Source organism: Mytilus trossulus, chromosome 9 (assembly GCF_036588685.1).
Source record: "Mytilus trossulus isolate FHL-02 chromosome 9, PNRI_Mtr1.1.1.hap1, whole genome shotgun sequence".
Lineage (NCBI taxonomy): Eukaryota > Metazoa > Mollusca > Bivalvia > Mytilida > Mytilidae > Mytilus > Mytilus trossulus.
In genome coordinates, this window is record NC_086381.1 from 30,962,244 (window position 1) to 30,983,919 (window position 21,676).

General features: G+C 32.0%; 1 protein-coding gene across 1 annotated transcript; it reads right to left on the bottom strand.

Moving 5' to 3' along the window:
- Nucleotides 1-2,274: 2,274 nt before the first annotated feature.
- On the bottom strand, nucleotides 2,275-20,870 carry LOC134685550 (peroxisomal membrane protein PEX16-like). Its single transcript, XM_063545337.1, has 10 exons — nucleotides 20,658-20,870; nucleotides 18,323-18,435; nucleotides 17,412-17,545; nucleotides 15,773-15,890; nucleotides 15,023-15,119; nucleotides 10,518-10,673; nucleotides 9,154-9,226; nucleotides 6,946-7,065; nucleotides 4,101-4,165; nucleotides 2,275-3,522 (listed from the first exon to the last, which is right to left on the bottom strand). Exons 1-10 carry the CDS (start codon nucleotides 20,782-20,784, stop codon nucleotides 3,461-3,463), a joined length of 1,065 nt encoding a protein of 354 aa, XP_063401407.1. The 5' UTR covers nucleotides 20,785-20,870; the 3' UTR covers nucleotides 2,275-3,460.
- Nucleotides 20,871-21,676: the final 806 nt, after the last annotated feature.

Genomic DNA, 21,676 nt, shown 5'->3' on the forward strand with positions numbered 1-21,676 from the left:
TGTGTAATTAAACAAACTATTGCAAAGATATATGCCGTACCGAAAATTTTCTTGTTATAACAATTGAGCATTACCAGATTTGAAATTTTAATTATGAAATGCATATCATATAACAATATTTTTCTCAATAAATGCTTAAAGATAAATATAACATTCAAGTTTTTTTATTAGAAAAGAAATTATAATATGATCTGATATAATTTTCCCATTGCTTCTCTTGATTATCTATCGAGGTTATTCATCCCCGACTTGATTGCATGTTCTAAATTTTATCGACGAGAATCTCATTCTGGGCCGCGATCTTTAACGGGATTTCACGGAGTTGCCAATCTCTGTGTATATATGTCTCTGGTATGGCTGACATATATAAATGTTGATACCAAATTACAGAAAGGGTGGATGTGTAGTTCCTGAGAAAAATGTGACGAAAGTTTCATGGGACGGACTGACTGACGGACGGACTGACAGACAGAGGTAAAACAGTATACCCCCTTTTTCCATTTTTTAAAGCGGGGGTATAACTACCTCGACCAAAAACTTTAACCAAAACTTTTACCTGAAACGGGACAGACGAAGGAACGGACAGACGAATGAACAAACAGAACAGAAAACATAATGCCTGCATACCTTTCAATCGTATATGCATCAAATAAAGATAAACTGTATCTTCAAATATCTAACCAATAAACTTAAACCAGGAAAACTGCGGTACCACGATTTCCCGAGAACTACGAGAACAACATAATATCCCGAAAACAAGATTATGTAGCCCGAGAACAAGATTTTTAATTAATACTACTTTTTACAATAATAAAGAATACTAATAAGAGATAATACTCGTTTTTATTCAATAAAAATGCAATTTTAGGTCAAAAATTCGATTTCTATGTCTTGTATGCAAAATCCTTGTTGAACACAATATGGCGGACATTCTTAAGGTAGACAACTTAAGAAAATCAAAGTATTAGAAGATCTTAGAAGAACTGACAGAAAAGAAAAGTATCAAATGTACTGAAAGAATATATTTTATTAAAAAAAATGTTAAAAATTCATATAAAAACTGACAAAATATAACGTCCGCCATATTGTTTTAAGGAATAAGGAATTTGCCTCATACAAATCTATTTTCTGAAGATTGCGTGTATTTTTATTAATTATGAACGCCATAAACCTTAATCATTGTATGCTGTTACACTTATTTAAGCAAAAAACACATATAACACCATAAAAAATCTTGTTCTCGGGATATATAATCTTGTTTTCGGGATATTATGTTGTTCTCGTAGTTCTCGGGAAATCGTGGTACCCGGAAAACTGAATATTGACCAATGAACAATGAGGTCAAGGTAGGATGAACCCTGCTAGACAAACATAAACACCTTGCAATCATTCAATACACCAAATATGGTTGAAATATGGATACTTCATTACATAAGGTACATGTATCTGCACACATGTTATAAAGCATTCAAGTCTTCTACCTTCTGAAATAAGCTTAATTCAATTATTCAATGCCACCTATACTGCAGGATCCGCATCAATATGTTTAGCACTCTGCAACTTAAGCCTCGGACAACAATTACCGCAGATTTGTTATCATGTTCATTATCTCAAATAGACAAAAAGAAGCATAAACCATGAAAACAACCCAAACTAAAAATATTCCTTAATTTGGACAGTCACACAATCATGCAGTGTACTAAAAAATCTACCACTCTCCAGAAAAATAGATAAAAAAAAGATTTGAGATTAATTAGGTGCTACAATAAAAAGAAAAAGAGACCAGGGGCAAAAAATGTAAACAATGGCAAAAAAATTAAAAAATATACAGATTTGAAGACATTTTTTTACAAAAATGTAGGAAGATATAATAAGGAATAACAAAGTACAGAAAAAAATGCATAACGAAAATCAGTTTAGAAAGCCACTTTATTCTATGAATTTGGTGCTAACTGATAAAGAAAAAGATAATACATTATTTTTCCTGAATTATGTTTAAATAGCATAGTGACGTTGGTTGTCACATCCAGCCAAACACAAACTAGATATTGAATGAATTTTGCAGGAGATATCAGGTTAGTACAACCATTTTGGAAGCCAAAATTTTATAGAGGTCATTGGGTTGCTGTCTCATTGGTGTTTACCACACATTTCCATTTCTTCATTCTCAAAACTTTCATATAATACATTTTGGATATAAAAAAAAATCAGTGAATGAGCAAGACAGTATATAATCCTATATCTTCTTTGTATAAAAAATACACAAAAGTAATATATTTACAGAATTTTAATAGTCAAGTATTTAATCATTGTAATTGCATATTCTGCATAACAATCAAGTTTCATAGAATTTTTAAACAATTTGATCATACAATTTTACAATTAATAAATTATAACCTGTAATGTATAATATAATGTAAGCTTACAATTGGCCGTTTCAGAATCTAAAGAATCATGGGTAATTTCATTGTTCGTACCCCAAAATAAAAATAACGTCACGTCATTGGTTAAATTTCCATTGTTTATGACATTTTTAACCAATCAGGACGTTTTGGTGTGCACTTTTGAAAATATTACCCAGGATGCATTAGATTCTGAAACGGCGAATTGGTTTCCAATATTGTCAGTCTAACCTGTATAGGCCAAATATTGTGAGTTTCTCAATTTGTATTAGAATGTTAATTTTTAATAGGGTTACAGTGAACATAACACAAATATCAAAGAAAATAAAGCTTTGAAGAACAATAGAATATAAATCTAGATCTAGTAAGTGTCAAAAATGTGTCATGAGAAGGCAGCCAGTGGACCAGAATGAGACTTATAGTATGCAATGTTTATGGCATTATTTACAAATAATAAAAGATAGATTATTATGTACAAATTTTCAATAGGATTTCAACTAGACTTTCATGCTTATTTGAACTAATGAGAAACTGTAAAACCATTCAGATAATTTTTATTTCACACATGATAAACTATTACCCTTTAAATTATCTGCAACAGACTCCAAAATAGTATGGTTGTACCTACGCCTTGACATTAATTGAAAAGTTTAGCCCACATTCAGATAGCACTGAAAATTTAGTAACTGACAATCAATCAATCACATTTGGATATGATCCAGCAAATCCTATCCCACTTCCTCTACCCCTTATATACATGCCTGCCCTCAATACTATCTTTGTTAGTCTAGTTGCTATCAGTTAGAATACCTTGCATAATAAGACATTTGTGAAACCAATGTGCAGTAGTTACATTATATATTTGATATTTTTATCTTCTGTCCTTTTAGTTGACAATTTGAGCAAAAGTCAAGTACAGAACATCTGGTCACTTGGTATAAAACTAGTGAAAAAAATGATGATATGTTGTAACTTTGTTATTAGAAATAAAATTGAGCATGTGAAACAAGTACAAGAATATTTTCTGTTTATTATACAATTTAAAAATTTGTCAGTAATTATGTTGACCACAAGTAGAAATATACTTTCTGCCAGGCAGGTAGGTACTGTGCTAATGGACCTGAAACACAAATAAATTATTAAGTAGAAATGTATCAAAAACATTTAACACTAATCCATGTTCATGATTACTCATAGTGGAATGGCTTAAGTAAAACATCTTGAATCGTGACATGGTCGTCTTGTTTTACTTTTGTTCTCTTGAACAGATTTACTTATAACTTATCTACACTGAGCTTCTGATATTGTACTTGATCATTATTGGTGACAGTATATTGACCTCCAGCTGAATATTTTAGCCAATGTTGTTTGGATGCTGTCCATTTGACGTTTAACCAACATGTTCTTTTCATATCATATGTAACATAAATTGTACCATAATTTGATAACTCCATAGTACAATCAGGGTTCTAAATTGGAATGTTCTGAGTATTCAATTAGTTTTTGATCGAGTCATCTGAATACTGCAGATATTGCTTTAAGTTGGACATTTTTTTTTTACATATTTGTACCCACATTTGACTGTTGTTTTCAAATATTCAATTAAAAAGGAATGCTTTTTTAAGTCTGCAAGAGGTTAACTTCAGATTTTAAAATAAAATAAAAGCTTGTTTTTCTGCAAAATCCAGTAATACTTACGTAGAATTAATCCAGTTAATGGAACATGGTCAGATATAAACTGTAATGTCGACAATATTTTGACTCTGAAAAAAAAAACCCAAAACTATAGACATCAACATAATAAAAACTTGACTTGCTTCGTAAACAATTATAACCCTCTTCTTTGGAGCATGGGGACAGTGATAATTATTCAATTAAGTAATATGGATAGTTGAACACTAAAAATATTTTGATTTTAAGTGGGGTTTTTTATAATTATACTCAGATCATTTGAAACATAGTTTTATGTTTATTCAATTCACTAAATGTTAACATAATAATGATAATATTATTGTGAATAAAAATTTATAAAGACTAAAATATTAGAACAGTTATTACAGCTAAATACTTTTTTTTTTTTATTTGGTCCTTGTTTCTCTTCCGCAACAATTTTTATTATAAGAAATGCTAGTGGCATTAAAAAGCACCTCGAGCTTAGATTAGTACAGACGATATTCTAATAGATATCTATTCAACAGATTGATGCAACTGCATAAGCCATAGCATACAAGTTCTTATTGATCATGGTAATTCAAATTAATCATTTATGAAAAAGTGATCTTTGCGTTTTTCATCATTCTGACTGGTTAGGGAGGACATCAAAAGATCAATGTAAGATAAAACCAGATGCTCCGCAGGGCGTAGCTTTATACGACCGCAGAGGTTGAACCCTGAACGGTTGGGGCAAGTATGGACACAACATTCAAGCTGGATTCAGCTCTAAATTTGGATTGTGATTAAATAGTTGACACAGCATAGGTTTCTGACACAGAATGAATGTGTTCTAATGAAATTAAAAAAATTGTTTTCTCTTAGAGCAATTCACTATGCTGTTGAATATTATTCCTCTCAAAAAAATGTTTGAAGAAATTTTCTTTTTATTTATGAAATTTCAAATGAGAAAATTGAACCCAATTTTTTTAATCACATCCCCCTTTCCCTTATTCCAAAACTAATCTTAATTAAAATTTCTAATGGAGTTTGCAACAATTACTACTCATTTAAATACATCATAAAATATTAAGATGTAAAAAAACTGCTTGTTATCACTGAATGGTAAAGATTATTTTAATTTATCAGTTGGTAGTAAAAAGTGAATATACATTGTATTGCATATTGTATATATAACCAAGATTTAAGTTGATTCTGGACAAAGAAAGATAACTCCAAATAAAAAAAATTCTTACAATTAGATATTTCTTGCTTACTATTCTGGACAAAGAAAGATAACTCTAATTAAAAACAAAATTGCTATTTCACAATATTTTGCAATAAGATATTTCTTGCCATTGCGCAATACTGTGCAATTGAAAAGACTTGCTATTGCACAATACTTAATATAATAATTTTAGATCCTGATTTGGACCAACTTGAAAACTGGGCCCATAATCAAAAATCTAAGTACACGTTTGGATTCAGCATATCAAAGAACCCCAAGATTTCAATTTTTGTTAAAATCAAACTAAGTTTAATTTTGGACCCTTTGGACTTTAATGTAGACCAATTTGAAAACAAGACCAAAAATGAGGAATCTACATACACAGTTAGATTTGGCATATCAAAGAACCCCATTTATTCAATTTTTGATGAAATCAAACAAAGTTTAATTTTGGACCCCGATTTGGACCAACTTGAAAACTGGGCCGATAATCAAGAATCTAAGTACATTTTTAGATTCAACATATCAAAGAACCCAACCGATTAATTTTTTGTCAAAATCAAACAAAGTTTAATTTTGGACCCTTTGGACCTTAATGTAGACCAATTTGAAAACGGGACCAAAAGTTAAAAATCTACATACACAGTTAGATTCGGCATATCAAAGAACCCCAATTATTCAATTTTGATGAAATCAAACAAAGTTTAATTTTTGACCCTTTGGGCCCCTTATTCCTAAACTGTTGGGACCAAAACTCCCAAAATCATTACCAACCTTCCTTTTATGGTCATAAACCTTGTGTTTAAATTTCATAGATTTCTATTTACTTATACTAAAGTTATGGTGCGAAAACCAAGAAAAATGCTTATTTGGGTCCCTTTTTGGCCCCTAATTCCTAAACTGTTGGGACCTAAACTCCCAAAATCAATACCAACCTTCCTTTTGTGGTTATTAACATTGTGTTTAAATTTCATTATTTTCTATTTACTTAAACTAAAGTTATTGTGCGAAAACCAAGAATAATGCTTATTTGGGCCCTTTTTTGGCCCCTAATTCCTACACTGTTGAAACCAAAACTCCCAAAATCAATCCCAACCTTTCTTTTGTGGTCATAAATCTTATGTCAAAATTTCATAGATTTCTATTAACTTAAACTAAAGTTATAGTGCGAAAACCAAGAAAATGCTTATTTGGGCCCTTTTTGGCCCCTAATTCCTAAAATGTTGGGACCAAAACTCCCAAAATCAATACCAACCTTCCTTTTGTGGTCATAAACCTTGTGATAAAATTTTATAGATTTATATTTACTTATACTAAAGTTAGAGTGCGAAAACTAAAAGTATTCGGACGACGACGACGACGACGCCAACGTGATAGCAATATACGACGAAAATTTTTTCAAAATTTGCGGTCGTATAAAAAACTTAATTCAAATAGTTTGGGGGTGGGGTTGAACTGCTGCAAGATTTTGTTATCCAACATTGATTTTTAAATATATCCATATGGGTCAATCAATTTTTCCCAAATTAAGTTAAGAGGGGGGTAGGGGGGTCAGTGAAAAAAACTATGTCAATTAATTTTTTTATCCTTCATTGAACTTTTGATGTCGTCCCTTAGTATCATAATTTTTTTTTTACTTCAAATTCCGTCACTAATATCACTTACTTAGTATGTCTATCATACATAGGAGACTTCAATAAATATAATAATAACATGTATGTTCGTTTTTTTATCTCCTGTTTTTCTTCTTGGTTAAGGTCTTGGGGGTCACCAATCATACATAAACTGTAAAATAAAAAATGTTTACTTCATGTTCATGTATCTACATAGTGAACTGAAATTACAGATACTACCATGATGTATTTCAAATTTGAAACTTGGAGCATTTCCTAATTAAATATTTTTGAGTTCTTTTTTTTCTTTTTATAAGAAAATTCATCTATATTGTCTAGTTGCAGAACCAGGGATCAATCTAAATATTTAAAGATGATTAAAATCAAATTATCACTATTGTTTGTGAAAAAAATATATTATAGTTATTTAATCTGTGAATGGTCAATATATATGGATTATGGAGACTCAGATCAGTGATTTTTTTTTGTTTTTTTTTTTTACAACAGACTCAATAAATAGACCCTTAGCATGTACTACAGTTTATCAAACTATATATATGGTTTAAAAAAAAAACCACTTAAGATACCCGTGGGTATCACCAGCCCAGTAGTCAGCACTTCGGTGTTGACATGAATATCAATTATGTGGTCATTTTTATAAATTTCCTGAATATAAAACTTTGAATTTTTGAAAAACTAGGGATTTTCTTATCCCAGGGATTGATTACCTTAGCCTTATTTGGCACCACTTTTTGGAATTTTGGATCCTCAATGCTCTTCAACTTCGAACTTGTTTGGCTTTATAAATATTTTGATATGAGCGTCACTGATGAGTCTTATGTAGACGAAACGCAAGTCTGGAGTACTAAATTATAATCCCGGTACTTTTGATATCTAATTATCCCTCATATAGTAAAAATCCAGTTGTCTATTTTGCTATCTAAAATGCATAAAAATTATAGGCATTTGAAAGTCATTGACAAATAAAACCATGTGTAAAACAGCGTTCTCACCAGTTTTCTTTAAATACATGTATCCCCATAGCAACTGAAATAGCAATGTTTCCCATATATCATAAAATCATAATCACAATACTTTCTATCACAAGAGTGCACACACTGAAATGTCTCGCCTTCTTTACTAATTATTGATATTATGTTGATAGTCCACAGTATAAAGCTTTATTACAACTGTCACATACTTAACATTAACCAAGATAGCTAAACAAAGACCAATGAATCATGAACATGAGGTCAAGGTCAGATGAACCATGCCAGGCAGACATGTACAGCTAACAATGTTCATATAACAAATATGGTTGACCTATTACTTAAAGTTTTAGAAAAATAGACCAAAAACGCAAATACTTAACACTGTGCAATGAACCATGAAATTAAGGTCATGGTCAAATAAAACCTGCTGGACTGACATTGAGATCATAATATATTTCAGTACACCAATTATAGTTGACCTTTTCCATATAATATTAGATAAAAAGACCAAAACTTAAAAAAATAACTTTGACCACTGAACCATGAAAATGAGGTCAAGGTCAGATGACATCTGCCTGCTAGACATGTACACCTTACAATCATTCCATACAACAAATATAGTAGACCTATTGCATAAAGTATGAGAAAAACAGACCAAAACACAAAAACTTAACTATAACCACTGAACCATGAAAATGAGGTCAAGGTCAGGTGACACCTACCAGTTGGACATGTACACCTTACAGTCCTTCCATACACCAAATATACTAGCCCTATTGCTTATAGTATCTGAGATATGGACTTGACTTAACCTTGTTCACTGATCCATGAAATGAGGTTGAGGTCAAGTGAAAACTGTCTGACCGGCATGAGGACCTTGCAAGGTACGCACATACCAAATATAGTTATCCTATTACTTATAATAAGAGAGAATTCAAGATTACAAAAATTCTGAACTTTTTTTTCAAGTGTTCACTGAACCATGAAAATGAGGTCAAGGACATTGGACATGTGACTGACAGAAATTTTGTAACATGAGGCATCTATATACAAATTATGAAGCATCCAGGTCTTTCACCTTCTAAAATATAAACCTTTTAAGAAGTGAGCTTACACCGCCGCCGCTGCCACCGGATCACTATCCCTATGTCGAGCTTTCTGCAACAAAAGTTGCAGGCTTGACAATAAAACCAGATAGCACCATGGTAAAAATATTATGTCCTAAGGAGAACACTGTATAATGTATAATATAATGCAAGCACTATTACCTTGAAACATCAGCGAATCCAGATAGCAAGTAAGGCTTCCATGACTCTATTCCAAATAGACGCATGCTACACACTACAGATATTTAAGGAAAACTACACAGAACAACAATATTATCCTGCAACTAAAAACAAATGTTTATAATTTATAATCATGTTTAATGCATCAACTTTGCGATCTTAATGTCAACAGTATGTACCAATGATCATGGCTAATTAAGGGCATACGATACAGTTTTGATCCTGTATTTACAAGTTCATAAAAATTTGCATATAGGCTATTTTTTACCCGATTAATTTAAATATGTAATAAAAAATATACCTTCATGTGCTATCTTGTTGTTAAATAATCGGTAATTTCTATATTTTATAAATATCCAAAAAAAATATGCAATTTTTTATTCAGAAATAACTCATATTTATCAAATGTTCGTGAATTGAGGAAAAAACGTCATTTTTTACTGCATGTTTATTAAAATTAAAAAAAAATCCTCTATTTACAGTTTTATAAAATTTGGGTCACATAATCTCCCTGCAAAATGAAACAAAATGCCGTTTTAAAAAATAGGGGTCCATGAACTCGTTTTCAAATTAAATCAGTTTGAATTATAAAAATCAGTCGAAAAATGCATCTTTTCCCGATATGTCACAGTTTGACGTCGCGAAAATAACAAATTACGTTAGCAACGTCACTGCCTTCCCTGTAACTGTATCCTATGCCCTTAAGTACAGGTATGGCTGTTTTCCAAAACTAAACAAAATTTTTAAAATTGAAAGTCTTTTTTTTCATAAAAATAATTCAAAATCAAGCACAATACTAGCATCAAAAATTCCTTTGATCTTTTTTTGTGATAATTTTCATATAATGCTTCTCACTTGATATGGAAAAATTATCGCTAGAAACTAAGAAGCCACGTGGCGTTGTTAACAAAATTGACATCGAAATTGACAACGTCATCATAGGTAAAATAGCAATAAACAGATTATCATTGTTCATCTCAACTCGATTGCTTTTCTCACTTTCGCTGTACCAGCTCAAGTGAGAAAATCAATCTCGTTGAGATAATCAACGATAATCTATAAACATTATCAAAATAAAGAAAAAATAAATCTTATGGTGGGCCATATAAGAGAAAGAAATGTTTTAAGAGAATATTCAATCTTTGACAAGAAATATCAACTTGTTAGGGGATCTCCTTCAAGGCTGGGAGGATTATAATACAGGCTGAACAGCAGTGGCAGGTTGCAATGATTCACTTTTTAAAATGTTCATCTGTTTTTAATATCAAATGAGAATTTGAAGAGGGGTGTAAAGGGGGGTATCGGCACGGACCCTTTTTGAAGGCAATGATGTAATAAAAGGATACAGTGTAACAATGGTTTGATTATATAAAAAGTTTCTGCATATAGTCTCTGCTTTGATAATGACGTTGGTGAAATTCCGTACGGTAATTTTTTGTTTTTGGAATAACTGGATTTTTCTTCTGAAGGTAACTTCCAAGTTCTGAAGTTGATTGGAGGTGCTGAAAAGAAAAGATGATTAGGTTCAGTGAAATTATAAATAAATTTCGTGTCCATTAATAGACCTAAAAGTAACATTATCATTAAAAGTATAAACAACTATCTTGGATTTTATATTATACCATTTTATTAATTGTCCTTCTTTGAAGAGCAAATGGAGTCATAAAATTGTGTACAGGTTTTGGTGGTGGGCTTATGTAATTCATGTAATTTCTGCCTGTCCCAATTTCTCTTATTTATATAATGTAAGGTATAGTCATGATAAATAAGCTGATGCCAACATAAGGTGTAGAAAACACTGGTATATTTAGTATCTAGTTATTTGTTTTAAATGGTTTTATTTGCCCAAAGCCAATTTATCACTGTATAGTCCAGTCGAAATGTGAAACAATTGCTCAGATTGTGGTAAAAGCATCAAACTTTGCAGAGTGTTAGTTGAGGTCATAACTAACATTTATAGCTATGGACCCAATTCAGAAAATCAAAATGGCGGCTCTAGGCGGCCATTTTGAAATCATGTCCGAAAAGTCAAATAAGATAATTAGAAAAAAATATGAAAAATATGTTACTTAACTAATTTTGATAAACTTTCGTATTTCTTATGACAAAGAATATAAACTGAGGACTATTGAAGTATTTAGTGACCATCTTGAATGGTGGTCATTTTGGAAACGTAAATTTGTATCGCTATCCTTTTGCTATTGTTTTTTGAATTAATACTAAGTTTTATATGCATTTACAACTAGTTGTGCTAATCATTTATTTATGACTGTTGCTTTTCATATAAGATATATTCACCAAGTGCTCAAGTAAGGTATGCATATGTTAACAAATGAATGTATTTAAAGAAATACGTTAATTCTTTTAATTCCAGTTTAGCATGTAGAGATTAGGTACCATACAAAAAAACGCGTATATACAATATGAGCACTGTATTTTGAGCAGGAAAAATACTTAGGTATCAAAATCACTAGAGCTGAAAAATCTAATAAATAAATAGACTGGAAAGAATTCCGTAAGTGGAAGGGAGGACACGTGATGATTTACAATGCCAAGCAAATACAAAAAGAGCAGACATTGACATTTGAGCTGGTAATCAGTCATTTTTTGTAGCATACAAATGTTCCACGTTGATGAAGGCCATGCAATGGGAGAATCACAAGGCAAAAGGTACTCATCATGTCAAAGCAAATCTTAATATATATATAGTCAGGAAAAACAAAATGAGTCACGGATTGAAAAAAACAGTAGAATAACCAGCTACAGTTGTGATGAATCAACAAGAACGATGATTGCAGATATGTCTTTCTTTCTTTGTGATGAGGTATCTAACTATCATTTTAAAGCATCAACAATTGTGATCGACAATAGAGTATATGACTGTCACTTGAACTACTAACCATGGTTTTTTTATCCAGACTCAGTGCTGAAGATTAATATTTCAGGAGCCGATCTCATGCTAAATGTTTGTTAAGACTGCACGACAAGGCAATTAGACAGAATTCGAGACACAGAAAGAAAGTCAAGAATCGGTTATCCATTGCAATGGGGCTTGCCAAAATAATAGAAAACAGTGACGGCTCACAGTCTGGAACAGATATTGCTTTAATATTTAAAATTGATGATATGGAAAAATGGTACAGTAAACATCCTTAGTAAATATTAGTTGTCATGGAAGGAATGATTAATACAACAGTTATGAAAAATAGAATACTAGCTACCATAGATGATATGCAAGCACACATGAAAGGTTGCGTCTTTCTTTGGATTCTCAATGAATATGTTGGGGAATTTCTGAAACAGGCCATGTCTTTTACAAAATGTTTAAGTCGTGATGGGGAAGGCCTCTTCATAGTCAAAGCAACTAGAATAGTTTGAAGAGTTAGGCTTGCTACTATAGAAAAGTTTACAGAGACATTCATTGTAGGCTTTCAAAATGAATCCGTTCCACAATCTTTGCGACATCTTACTCTCTATCGTAGGACTGATAAGTTGTAGTTGTATCCTTCCAATGACGAGTTGCACCATTGAACTATTATAGCTGAGAAATGGTGTTGTCTTCACCTATCGATACTACTAGATTGTGTCTCGATGTTTGGCCATCCTGTACCATTCATACTAAGGAAACTTATGAACTGATTCGTGTTAAAAGCTGTTGTTGAGAATCCCTGCAGTAAAGCTTTTCCAATCCCCTCAGATACCCTTTAATTATGAGGTTTGTTTCAGAGCTTCAAGAATACCTTTGTTGAAAATCAAGAGAATTAATTTATCTTGCTTGTATGCTTGCAGATATCCTTTGTTAGCTACATTCCTATTTAGTTAGATGCGTTGTATCAGTCCTTCCTTCCATGATAACTACAAGTTGTTCCAGGCATTTATTTTTACAATTTAGCGTGATCTGCAAGCTTGGAGATTGGTACAATACCTGCCAGACCGTGTGCCGTCAATCTATTTTATTATTTTGGAAAGCACAACTCCAAGGATAAAAGATTCTTGGCTTTCTTTCTGTGTCTTTTATTCTGCCTATTTGCTATGTTGTCAAGTTTTATCAATCATCAAGCAGAATACTAGTAATTTGACATCTCCAGCTCTTACTTTGGCTAAGGAAATATGTCTTGTAGTACAGGTGCACATTCATGTCCCATTTTTGTCGATTTTTAAATTTCGAAGTACCATGGTGATCTTCAGGTACATCACAACAGAAAAAAATACATTGCAGTCATTGTTTGTGTTGATTCAGTATCACTAAACTGTGTCTATTTACTTCTTGTTTTCTTTCAACTGGCAATTTATCTTCAACATCTAAAGTATGTTTTCCCTTTTACTGATGAAATATTTTGAGGTCTGCAAATTTGTTTGACAAGATTTGTGCCATCTGGAGTGCTTCTGCAGTTCCATAATCCTCATTTAACTGTTTCAAATTGAGCGAAAGGAAAACCAATTCAAGACCCAACATCGTTGTATGCCTGCATCAAAAAGGGTGATTGCCAGCTCAAATGTCTATGTCTGTTCTGTTTGGATCTGCTTGGCATTGCATGCAATCCCTCCCATGTCCTCTCTTGTCGTTTCACACATTCCTTCTAGTTGAAACGCCCATTTTGTTCTTCTGATATCTAGCTCCAGTGTTTTAGAAATCTACAATTTTGATCTTTTCCAACAACAACGTTTGGTCATAAATTATATCATATATACGTAATTTCTGTTTTAAAAAGTTACTTAGGCAAACGTGTAAGTAACAGTTAGAAATTTTTATACTGATATCTTTATTTTGTAAACATGTGCATGCCTTATCTGACCATTTTATAAATATCCAATGCATATTAGTAAAAAAAAATGTAAATGCAAACAGTGAATAAATAAGATTAGCGAATAATGTTATATTGGAAATTCATGTTTTCAAAATGGCCATCATCTTTTAAAATGGCTACCGAAAAATCAATACATATGAAGTCCATGTCATCTGTGATGAATATACTATATGACTTTATAATAACTTCCTGCAGCAAGCGCTTAACTGATAAGTAAAAGTGAACACGGTTACTAAGAAAATGCAAATGTGTAAAGGCAGTATTAAGATGTACTACTCTATGTAAATGTGGAGGACAATAAGATAGAACATGGTAGACAGAATGAGGTTTGACAAATCATATACATTTCATTTTTGAGGGGGGTCATAGGCTCGCTTTGCGTCCTGTTAACATAGCTCAAACAAATACATTTGTATATCTTCGACATTGGTTTTTTTCTAAATTTTCATCGAATAATGACTACCCTTTTTGGCATAAAAAAACAGATTTTTTTTCAAGATGGCCGCCATTCAATATTCAATATGGGTAATATTTCCAAAAACTTTGTTCAACAAGACAATTGGAATCAGCACTGTTATTCTATTACCCAGGTTTCATGTCAATATCTTCTCTAATATTATTTTCATGATTTTTTTTATTAATCTATAGAGATCAAACGGCCGCCATTTTAAAATGGCCGCCACTTCTGCAAGTTTCGACTTTCAGAGTGGGTCCATAGCTTAAAATGTTGTCCATGACATATACTACCATTATTACAAATTTCATGCTTTTACCACATTCTGAGCAATTTTGTCAAAAATCTGCACAAATCGACTGGACTAGTACAATTATCTGCGTCACTAAGTAAGTTGCTGCAGGTGCCCTTGACTCTTAATTGAATAGGATTGTCAGTTTTCAAACCAATGATTGGTGGTTTTCTCACAGTACTCCAGCTTCCTCCATTAATAAAAACTGATTGCCACAAAATAGCTGCTGAAAGGGGTGTTAAACAAAAATCAATCAATCGATCAATCAATCAATCAATAGCACAATCTTCAACTTACATGTTGAAAGACGTCTCATTACTTTGCCTGAACTTTTCAGTGTAAAAGTTGGACTTTCATTTTCACCATCTAAATTTTCTTCCAAATCAAGTAGTTCCTACAAAAATATGACAAAATGTATAATACATGAAATACAATGCTTATATGAATCTAGAAATGATACAGCACCGCTGGTTTAACCATCTCAGGCAATTTTTTAAAGGGAAATTTTCAGGATTGAATCTTGAAATGATGAATATTCCAAGATACCTGTCTTTTCTCTTACAAAAAGTAATATATGGCTATAAATGTATAATAAACCGCATTGCTATCAATAAGCATTCTAACAAAGTTTTAGAGATCAGATTGAATGTAAATGATAATGATCTTGGAGATTGCATCTTCCGGAAATAATAATAAATAAAAGTTAATTTCTTTTCATGTCAACAATACCAGATGTTGTTTAACAAAACAAGACAAAAAACTTGCCAACCTCAGGGAAATTTTTAAATGATCAAAATTTAATCTGCTAATATTTAAAATATTCCCCCCCCCCCTTAAAAAAAATAATCTTTTGGTCTTTTTTTTTAATTGCTTCTAAGAAAACAAAAGAATGTGACTATAAAAATCTTATTAGGATAATTATTGCTGATGTGGTTTTCATGAGTAAAAACATCACAATATGGTTGTATTTATGCTGAATTTGGAATGTAATGCATCTGTTTTTGTATTAACATAGTTCAACAATCAGTTAACGTTACTACTGTTTACCTTTGAAACACTTCTCTTCAATTTTGGTAAAAGTTGGTCCCTATCAAGTGGAGGCTGCGGAGGGTTTGTCTGAAATCCTCCTTTGTGTTTCCAAAGCAACATCATCCTAATAACTGTCCTAAAATAAGACAAAAGAATATATAAGAATTTGAAAATCAACAGTATTTTAAATCTTCCAAATAATCTTTATGGAAAGGGTGTGTGTGTGATCAAACTTCAAATCCCCTTGATCTACCACTGACAACAGTAGTTTGAAAACGTTTTTCAATTTTGTTGTAAAATTAAAATATAGCAATATGGCTTTAAAATTCATGCATTTAATGCAAAAAATCTAACTGTCAAATTAGTCTAATTATTATTTAAGAGCTTTACCTAACTCAGTGACATCAAAAGTGACCTTTCTGCACTAAAGCTTCCACATTTAAGCAATTGGTTCATTTATCAATAAAATTAAAATTATTCTGAAAGGCTTAGTCTTAGAGGCATAATTTTTTTATTAGTGGCTAATGGCTTTGAACTAGCTGTCAGATAACTCAAGTACTCTCAGATCTGTTCATTGTGTCTTTTTGTGTCGGGATGTATAACTTCCCGGCCACGTCCACTTGTATTTTTTGTCTATCTGATGAGTTAAGCCTTTTTCAACTGATTTTTATAGTTGTTCTTATGTTGTACTGTTATACCACTGTCCCAGGTTAGGGGGAGGGTTGGGATCCCGCTAACATGTTTAACCCCGCCACATTATTTATGTATGTGCCTGTCCCAAGTCAGGAGCCTGTAATTCAGAGGTTGTTGTTTGCTTATGTGTTACATATTAGTTTTATGTTCATTTTTTTACATAAATAAGGCCGTTAGTTTTTCTCGTTTGAATTGTTTTACATTGTTAAACATTGTTTTATCAGGGCCTTTTATAGCTGACTATATGCGGTATGGGCTTTGCTCATTGTTGAAGGCCGTACGGTGACCTATAATTGTTAATATTTGTGTCATTTTGGTCTTTTGTGGAGAGTTGTCTCATTGGCAATCATACCACATCTTCTTTTTTATATTGAATAAGTTTAATACAAATGAACTACTTTTACGTGTTAAGGGGGGCAAATAACAGCTCTTACCATACCTCCTCTTTTCTTAACCTAGGAATAGGTAATTCCTTGTTGTTGTTTTTTTTGCCAGGAAGAAGGGAAGGGAGAGGCGTAGGTACACAATATTTTGAATGACACTTCTCAAAATACTCTAAGAAGTCTACATTAATGAATACCAATTATGTCACTTTTATATCAAGGTTTTAACATAAAAGATCATACTACTTTTTTTGAAGGACACAACACAAATTTGGTCATTCTATATACATGCCACCGAAAGCTTTATAAATTGTTAAGCCAAGGTGGTCCAGTGGTCTATCCGGCCAGATACATTGCAGGCCATTTGATGTCGTGAAATCTCTGTAGCATAAGTTCAAAATCCTCTGAGGGAAGAACAAAATATTTGCAAAAGCAGACTTACAGATCTAACATTGTTGGGTTGATGTTTAGACGAGTTGTATATGTATATATACATAAAGCAGAAAAATGTGTAGAGAAAATGCATGTTTACTTTGTGAGCTGTACAGCTAATATAATGTGTAGAGAGACTGAATGTTTACTTTGTGAGCTGTACAACTAATATAATGAACCATCTTCCAGTTTCTCCCCATGCTCTCTGTGCTGCCATCTCTAGAAAAACTTCTGCATACTGTAAAACTGTTAGAAATCTCTTCCATCTTTCTACTGGGACAGACTGGAAATAGAAAGAGCATACATGTAAAATATAACAATACATTTGATAGTTTGGCGTTACAAAAGTCAGTCATCTACTTTGCATATACATCAAAGGTGTAAACAGAAGAAACAGTTTGACTCAGATTTATACATTCAATATCTGGCCAAAAACAGTTCTTTCTTTTTTAAATCTGGCCAACAAAAATAGTATGTGTGTTTCCTATTGGCGTATTGCATCTTTGATAAAAATAGGGTACATACATGACATATAGGTCAATCTAGGTAGGGATTTTACCATCTTTTTTTTACATTGAGTTTATGGGAGGGACAATCTGACTTTAACAGTGCTTATTGAAAAGTGCAGAAAACAAACTTAAGGGTTGGGTATTTTTTAGCCTAAAAAATAAATAAGGAAGGGGAATAGAAAACACACATGTTTTTTATTTGGCATTAGACTAGGATACTTTTCACTATTTCTCACTAAGTATTCAACTATGACAACCAATCACTTCTAAAATCTTGAAAATCACTTGGTTTATACAATTTGACTAAAGACACTAAAAGATGCTAAATGATAAATACCTGTATAAAAAATAATATTTGGTTAGCTCAATTGTATAGTTGGAAGCCCTGAGTAGACAGCATGTTTTGCTCATGCTGGTTTGTAAGACTATTGAAGATATAATGTATTACTTTGATTTGAATTGCTTGTTCAAATTCAGTTTTACTATTAGCTTCAACTTTTAAACATTAATAGTACATCAATACATGTTGAATCAAAATCTAACAGACTTACTATGTTTTTCAAAACTTTGGCTGTCTGCCTAAAGATTGTATCATTTAATAAAATCAGTAAATTGGATGCCAAGTAGACAAGTTCTGACAAAACCTGGGAATCTTCAAATCTACCTGAAAGACAAAAATAGTTAATTGGCTAAATATGTATATAATTTATAACAGAAATCATAAATGACTAATTTTAACATGTTTAACCTCTGAATATTTATTTGAGTTTTTATTGTTCTAATTAGTTTCTGTCTTTTTTCATACACACACATATCAGAATCCATATATGCATTTTTTTTGTACATGCATTTATTATATAAAAAGTCCCCAAAAAATACAGGTTGCACAGTACGGCAAGTAGCAACTTTTCAGATTTGGACCACCAAATTTTACTTCTGTTCTTGTTCCAGTATCTTTAATATGTCATGAATGTTGGAAAACTTTAAACTCCTGGTCAACATGGTCAATATTTAAAGTTGTCTACAACTCCTGACCATGATTGGAAAATGATGATGATGGGATTAAGGTTATATCTAGGTATGTTACTAACAATCAGGGCTCACACTACTTCAGAATTATAGGGAGAAGTGACTTCTCTTTTTGAAACTGATAGGGAGAAGTGGTGAGATTTGAAAGAGAAGTGCTCATTCGTGCAGTGCGCTACAATATTTGGATTTTACTGTAGTATAAACAGTCATTTGTAAATAATGTTCTTTTTATATATTGTCAATTCATATCTGAGTATTCAATTAAAGTAACATTTCAAATTAAAAGTTGTTTTAATTTTACTAAGGTCCTTGTGAGAAACTACCAACTAATTGTCTAGCACTAAAAAAATTTTTTTTTTTTAAAAAGGTAAAGAATTTATAATATATCAATTACAATTTAATTACAAACTATCTTGTGTATGAAATCAGTGTTTCTCATCAAAAGATATATAAAGGTAAGCTGGGCCATAATATATTGATTTTAGTGTAATAGTCTAAGAGTTAAGCAACTTTACAATAGTTTACAACAATCCATATAAATTAAAGGGAATTATATACACCAATCAATGATGAGTTTGTTTAGATGTAACCAAAAGTCTTTTAATGCGTGTGGAATGCGTAATTTTTCCTTTTGGGATCAATATTCTCCTGTCAGCTGTTCCATCCGTGCGTCAATAGTAATTTTTGTAAAAATACGGATTTCCGTCATAGTTGATCCGTTTCCGATCTGTAGTTTAGAAATCGGACAATGGCGGACGATTGCAAGAAAATATACAAAAATAAATGATGTTTGACAAGTTATTTGGAAAGGATCATTACGTTTTTAATGCAATAAATGGATTGAACATTTACTAGGGGCAACTTTTATCAAGTTTAAATGAAGTAACAAACTTATTTTGCAGCTGAAAGTTAGGTTGATGTACGTTTTCGAGTAACAAGCACCGGAACTTTCGGAAGTGCACGAAGTGATAAAAAGTTGTACTTTTATCAAATAACTTTGCTACACACTGCAAAAACGATGCTTCAACCTCATTTCATAAGATAATTAATTGTTTATGTCTAAATTTCTTTAATTATTACATGTAGTAAAAAGTTGATTTTTCATCAACTTGGTAAAAATTGAAAATGTCCGATGACGGAAGCGACTGAAAGCGAGTATCGTAAACAACAGGGCGACTTGTCTTCGCTTTTGGGGGTCAGGGGAAAGGGAAGTGACGGTCGGGAAAGCGACTTCTTCGCCCAAGTCGCCTGGTAGCGTGAGCCCTAACAATTGCTACCCAATATTTCGATGTCATTTTAATGAGCATTCCACAAGCACTAGACATCCTGTCAATAGTAATAAAATATGGGTAATGGTAGGAAAATATTGTCCATTTACAATGTATATCCCATTGCCCATTGCCCATATTTTATTACTATTGACAGAATGCATGTGTATGTCTACGTGCCTATGGGCATTCTCATGAGCAAGGATTTGCATTTACTATACAAATCCTTGTCATGAGGTATTACATAAGCAGGGTTGTATATTGCTCACTTATATACATGGTTTGCCATCATTTTTAAGTTTGAAACTAAGAAATGTAACAAATGATAAAATCTGAACCATGACCTTTGCCTTTTATTTAAAAAAAAACCACTAAAAAATAGCAGAATTCAATAAGAGTATTGCTTAATCCCTATTTTAAAGATGAAACTTATGAGTAAAATAAACCAATTAATAATTTATTCATGAATGAGGTTGACCATCAAGGAGCATTTTGTTGATTATGTGAAACTGAAAGTAGGATTAAAATTTGAGTTATCCACCCCTTTTGAAGATTTCTTCTAAAGATTCTTCATAAACCATCAATTCACCTGCTATAACATATGACACAACTTTGAATGTGGATTCTAGCTGACTGACAGTTTCAGGATTTTCCCTCACTATCTTCTGATAGCGTTCCCATACTTCTCTCACAAAATCTGATGCAGCTGAGGCCATGGCCAATACAAATATTGGCAAAATATATCTGATTACCAAAAAGTATAATATTTTTATTTAAAAAATGTATACAATTAATTCTTTAATGTTTTAGAATCAACCATAAAGTAAACGGATTCTTGTTAAAATAGAAAAAAAATCTATAAACGAGAATATCAACTGTGCTTAACGGTAAAAATCATAACCTTTTCGACTAGTTTATTTTGTGGTAATTGGGGAATTCTTATGAACTGGATACTCGGATAAATAAATATTTGTCCCAAATAGGTGATAAATTAAATATTATGTAAGCTACTTATTCCCTCCCTAACTTAACTTCTTGTGTGTTTTTTTAGTGAAGTAGGAGATATAAGGCTACTGGTGCAGTGTAAAAGGAAATCCGAGTGAAGTACCAATAAAAATGTGCATATTGGTCAGTTTTGAATGAACAATACAAAGTTGAGTTATGTGCTGAGTTACAAACTGTCACAGTAACATTGATAATTTGGTGGTACACGAAGTGTTTTAGATTTTAGTATATGCCACAGTGCATGAACTTTTAAAGTAATATACATTGATTAGTGTATAATTGACATAACATGTGTGATTTATATGGAGCACAGATGTATATAGTATGGTGATGGAACAGTTTCCTGCACGTCTACAAAAATGATTTAACATTAAGTTATTTTAAAGTTTATGTTTTGAATTGAGCTCTGGCTGGGATCGCAGCCTTAGCTCATTTTGGATAAGACCAACTGCCGTTGCGTTGTAAATTGGTGGTGGGTACGCCAGGCTGTGTTGATATCCTTTATACCAGTATCTAGGACAATATATTTTAGGCGAAATAATACTGGTTTGTGCACCGATCATATATTCACTGTACAATATTCCTGCACATGCACACAGTTGC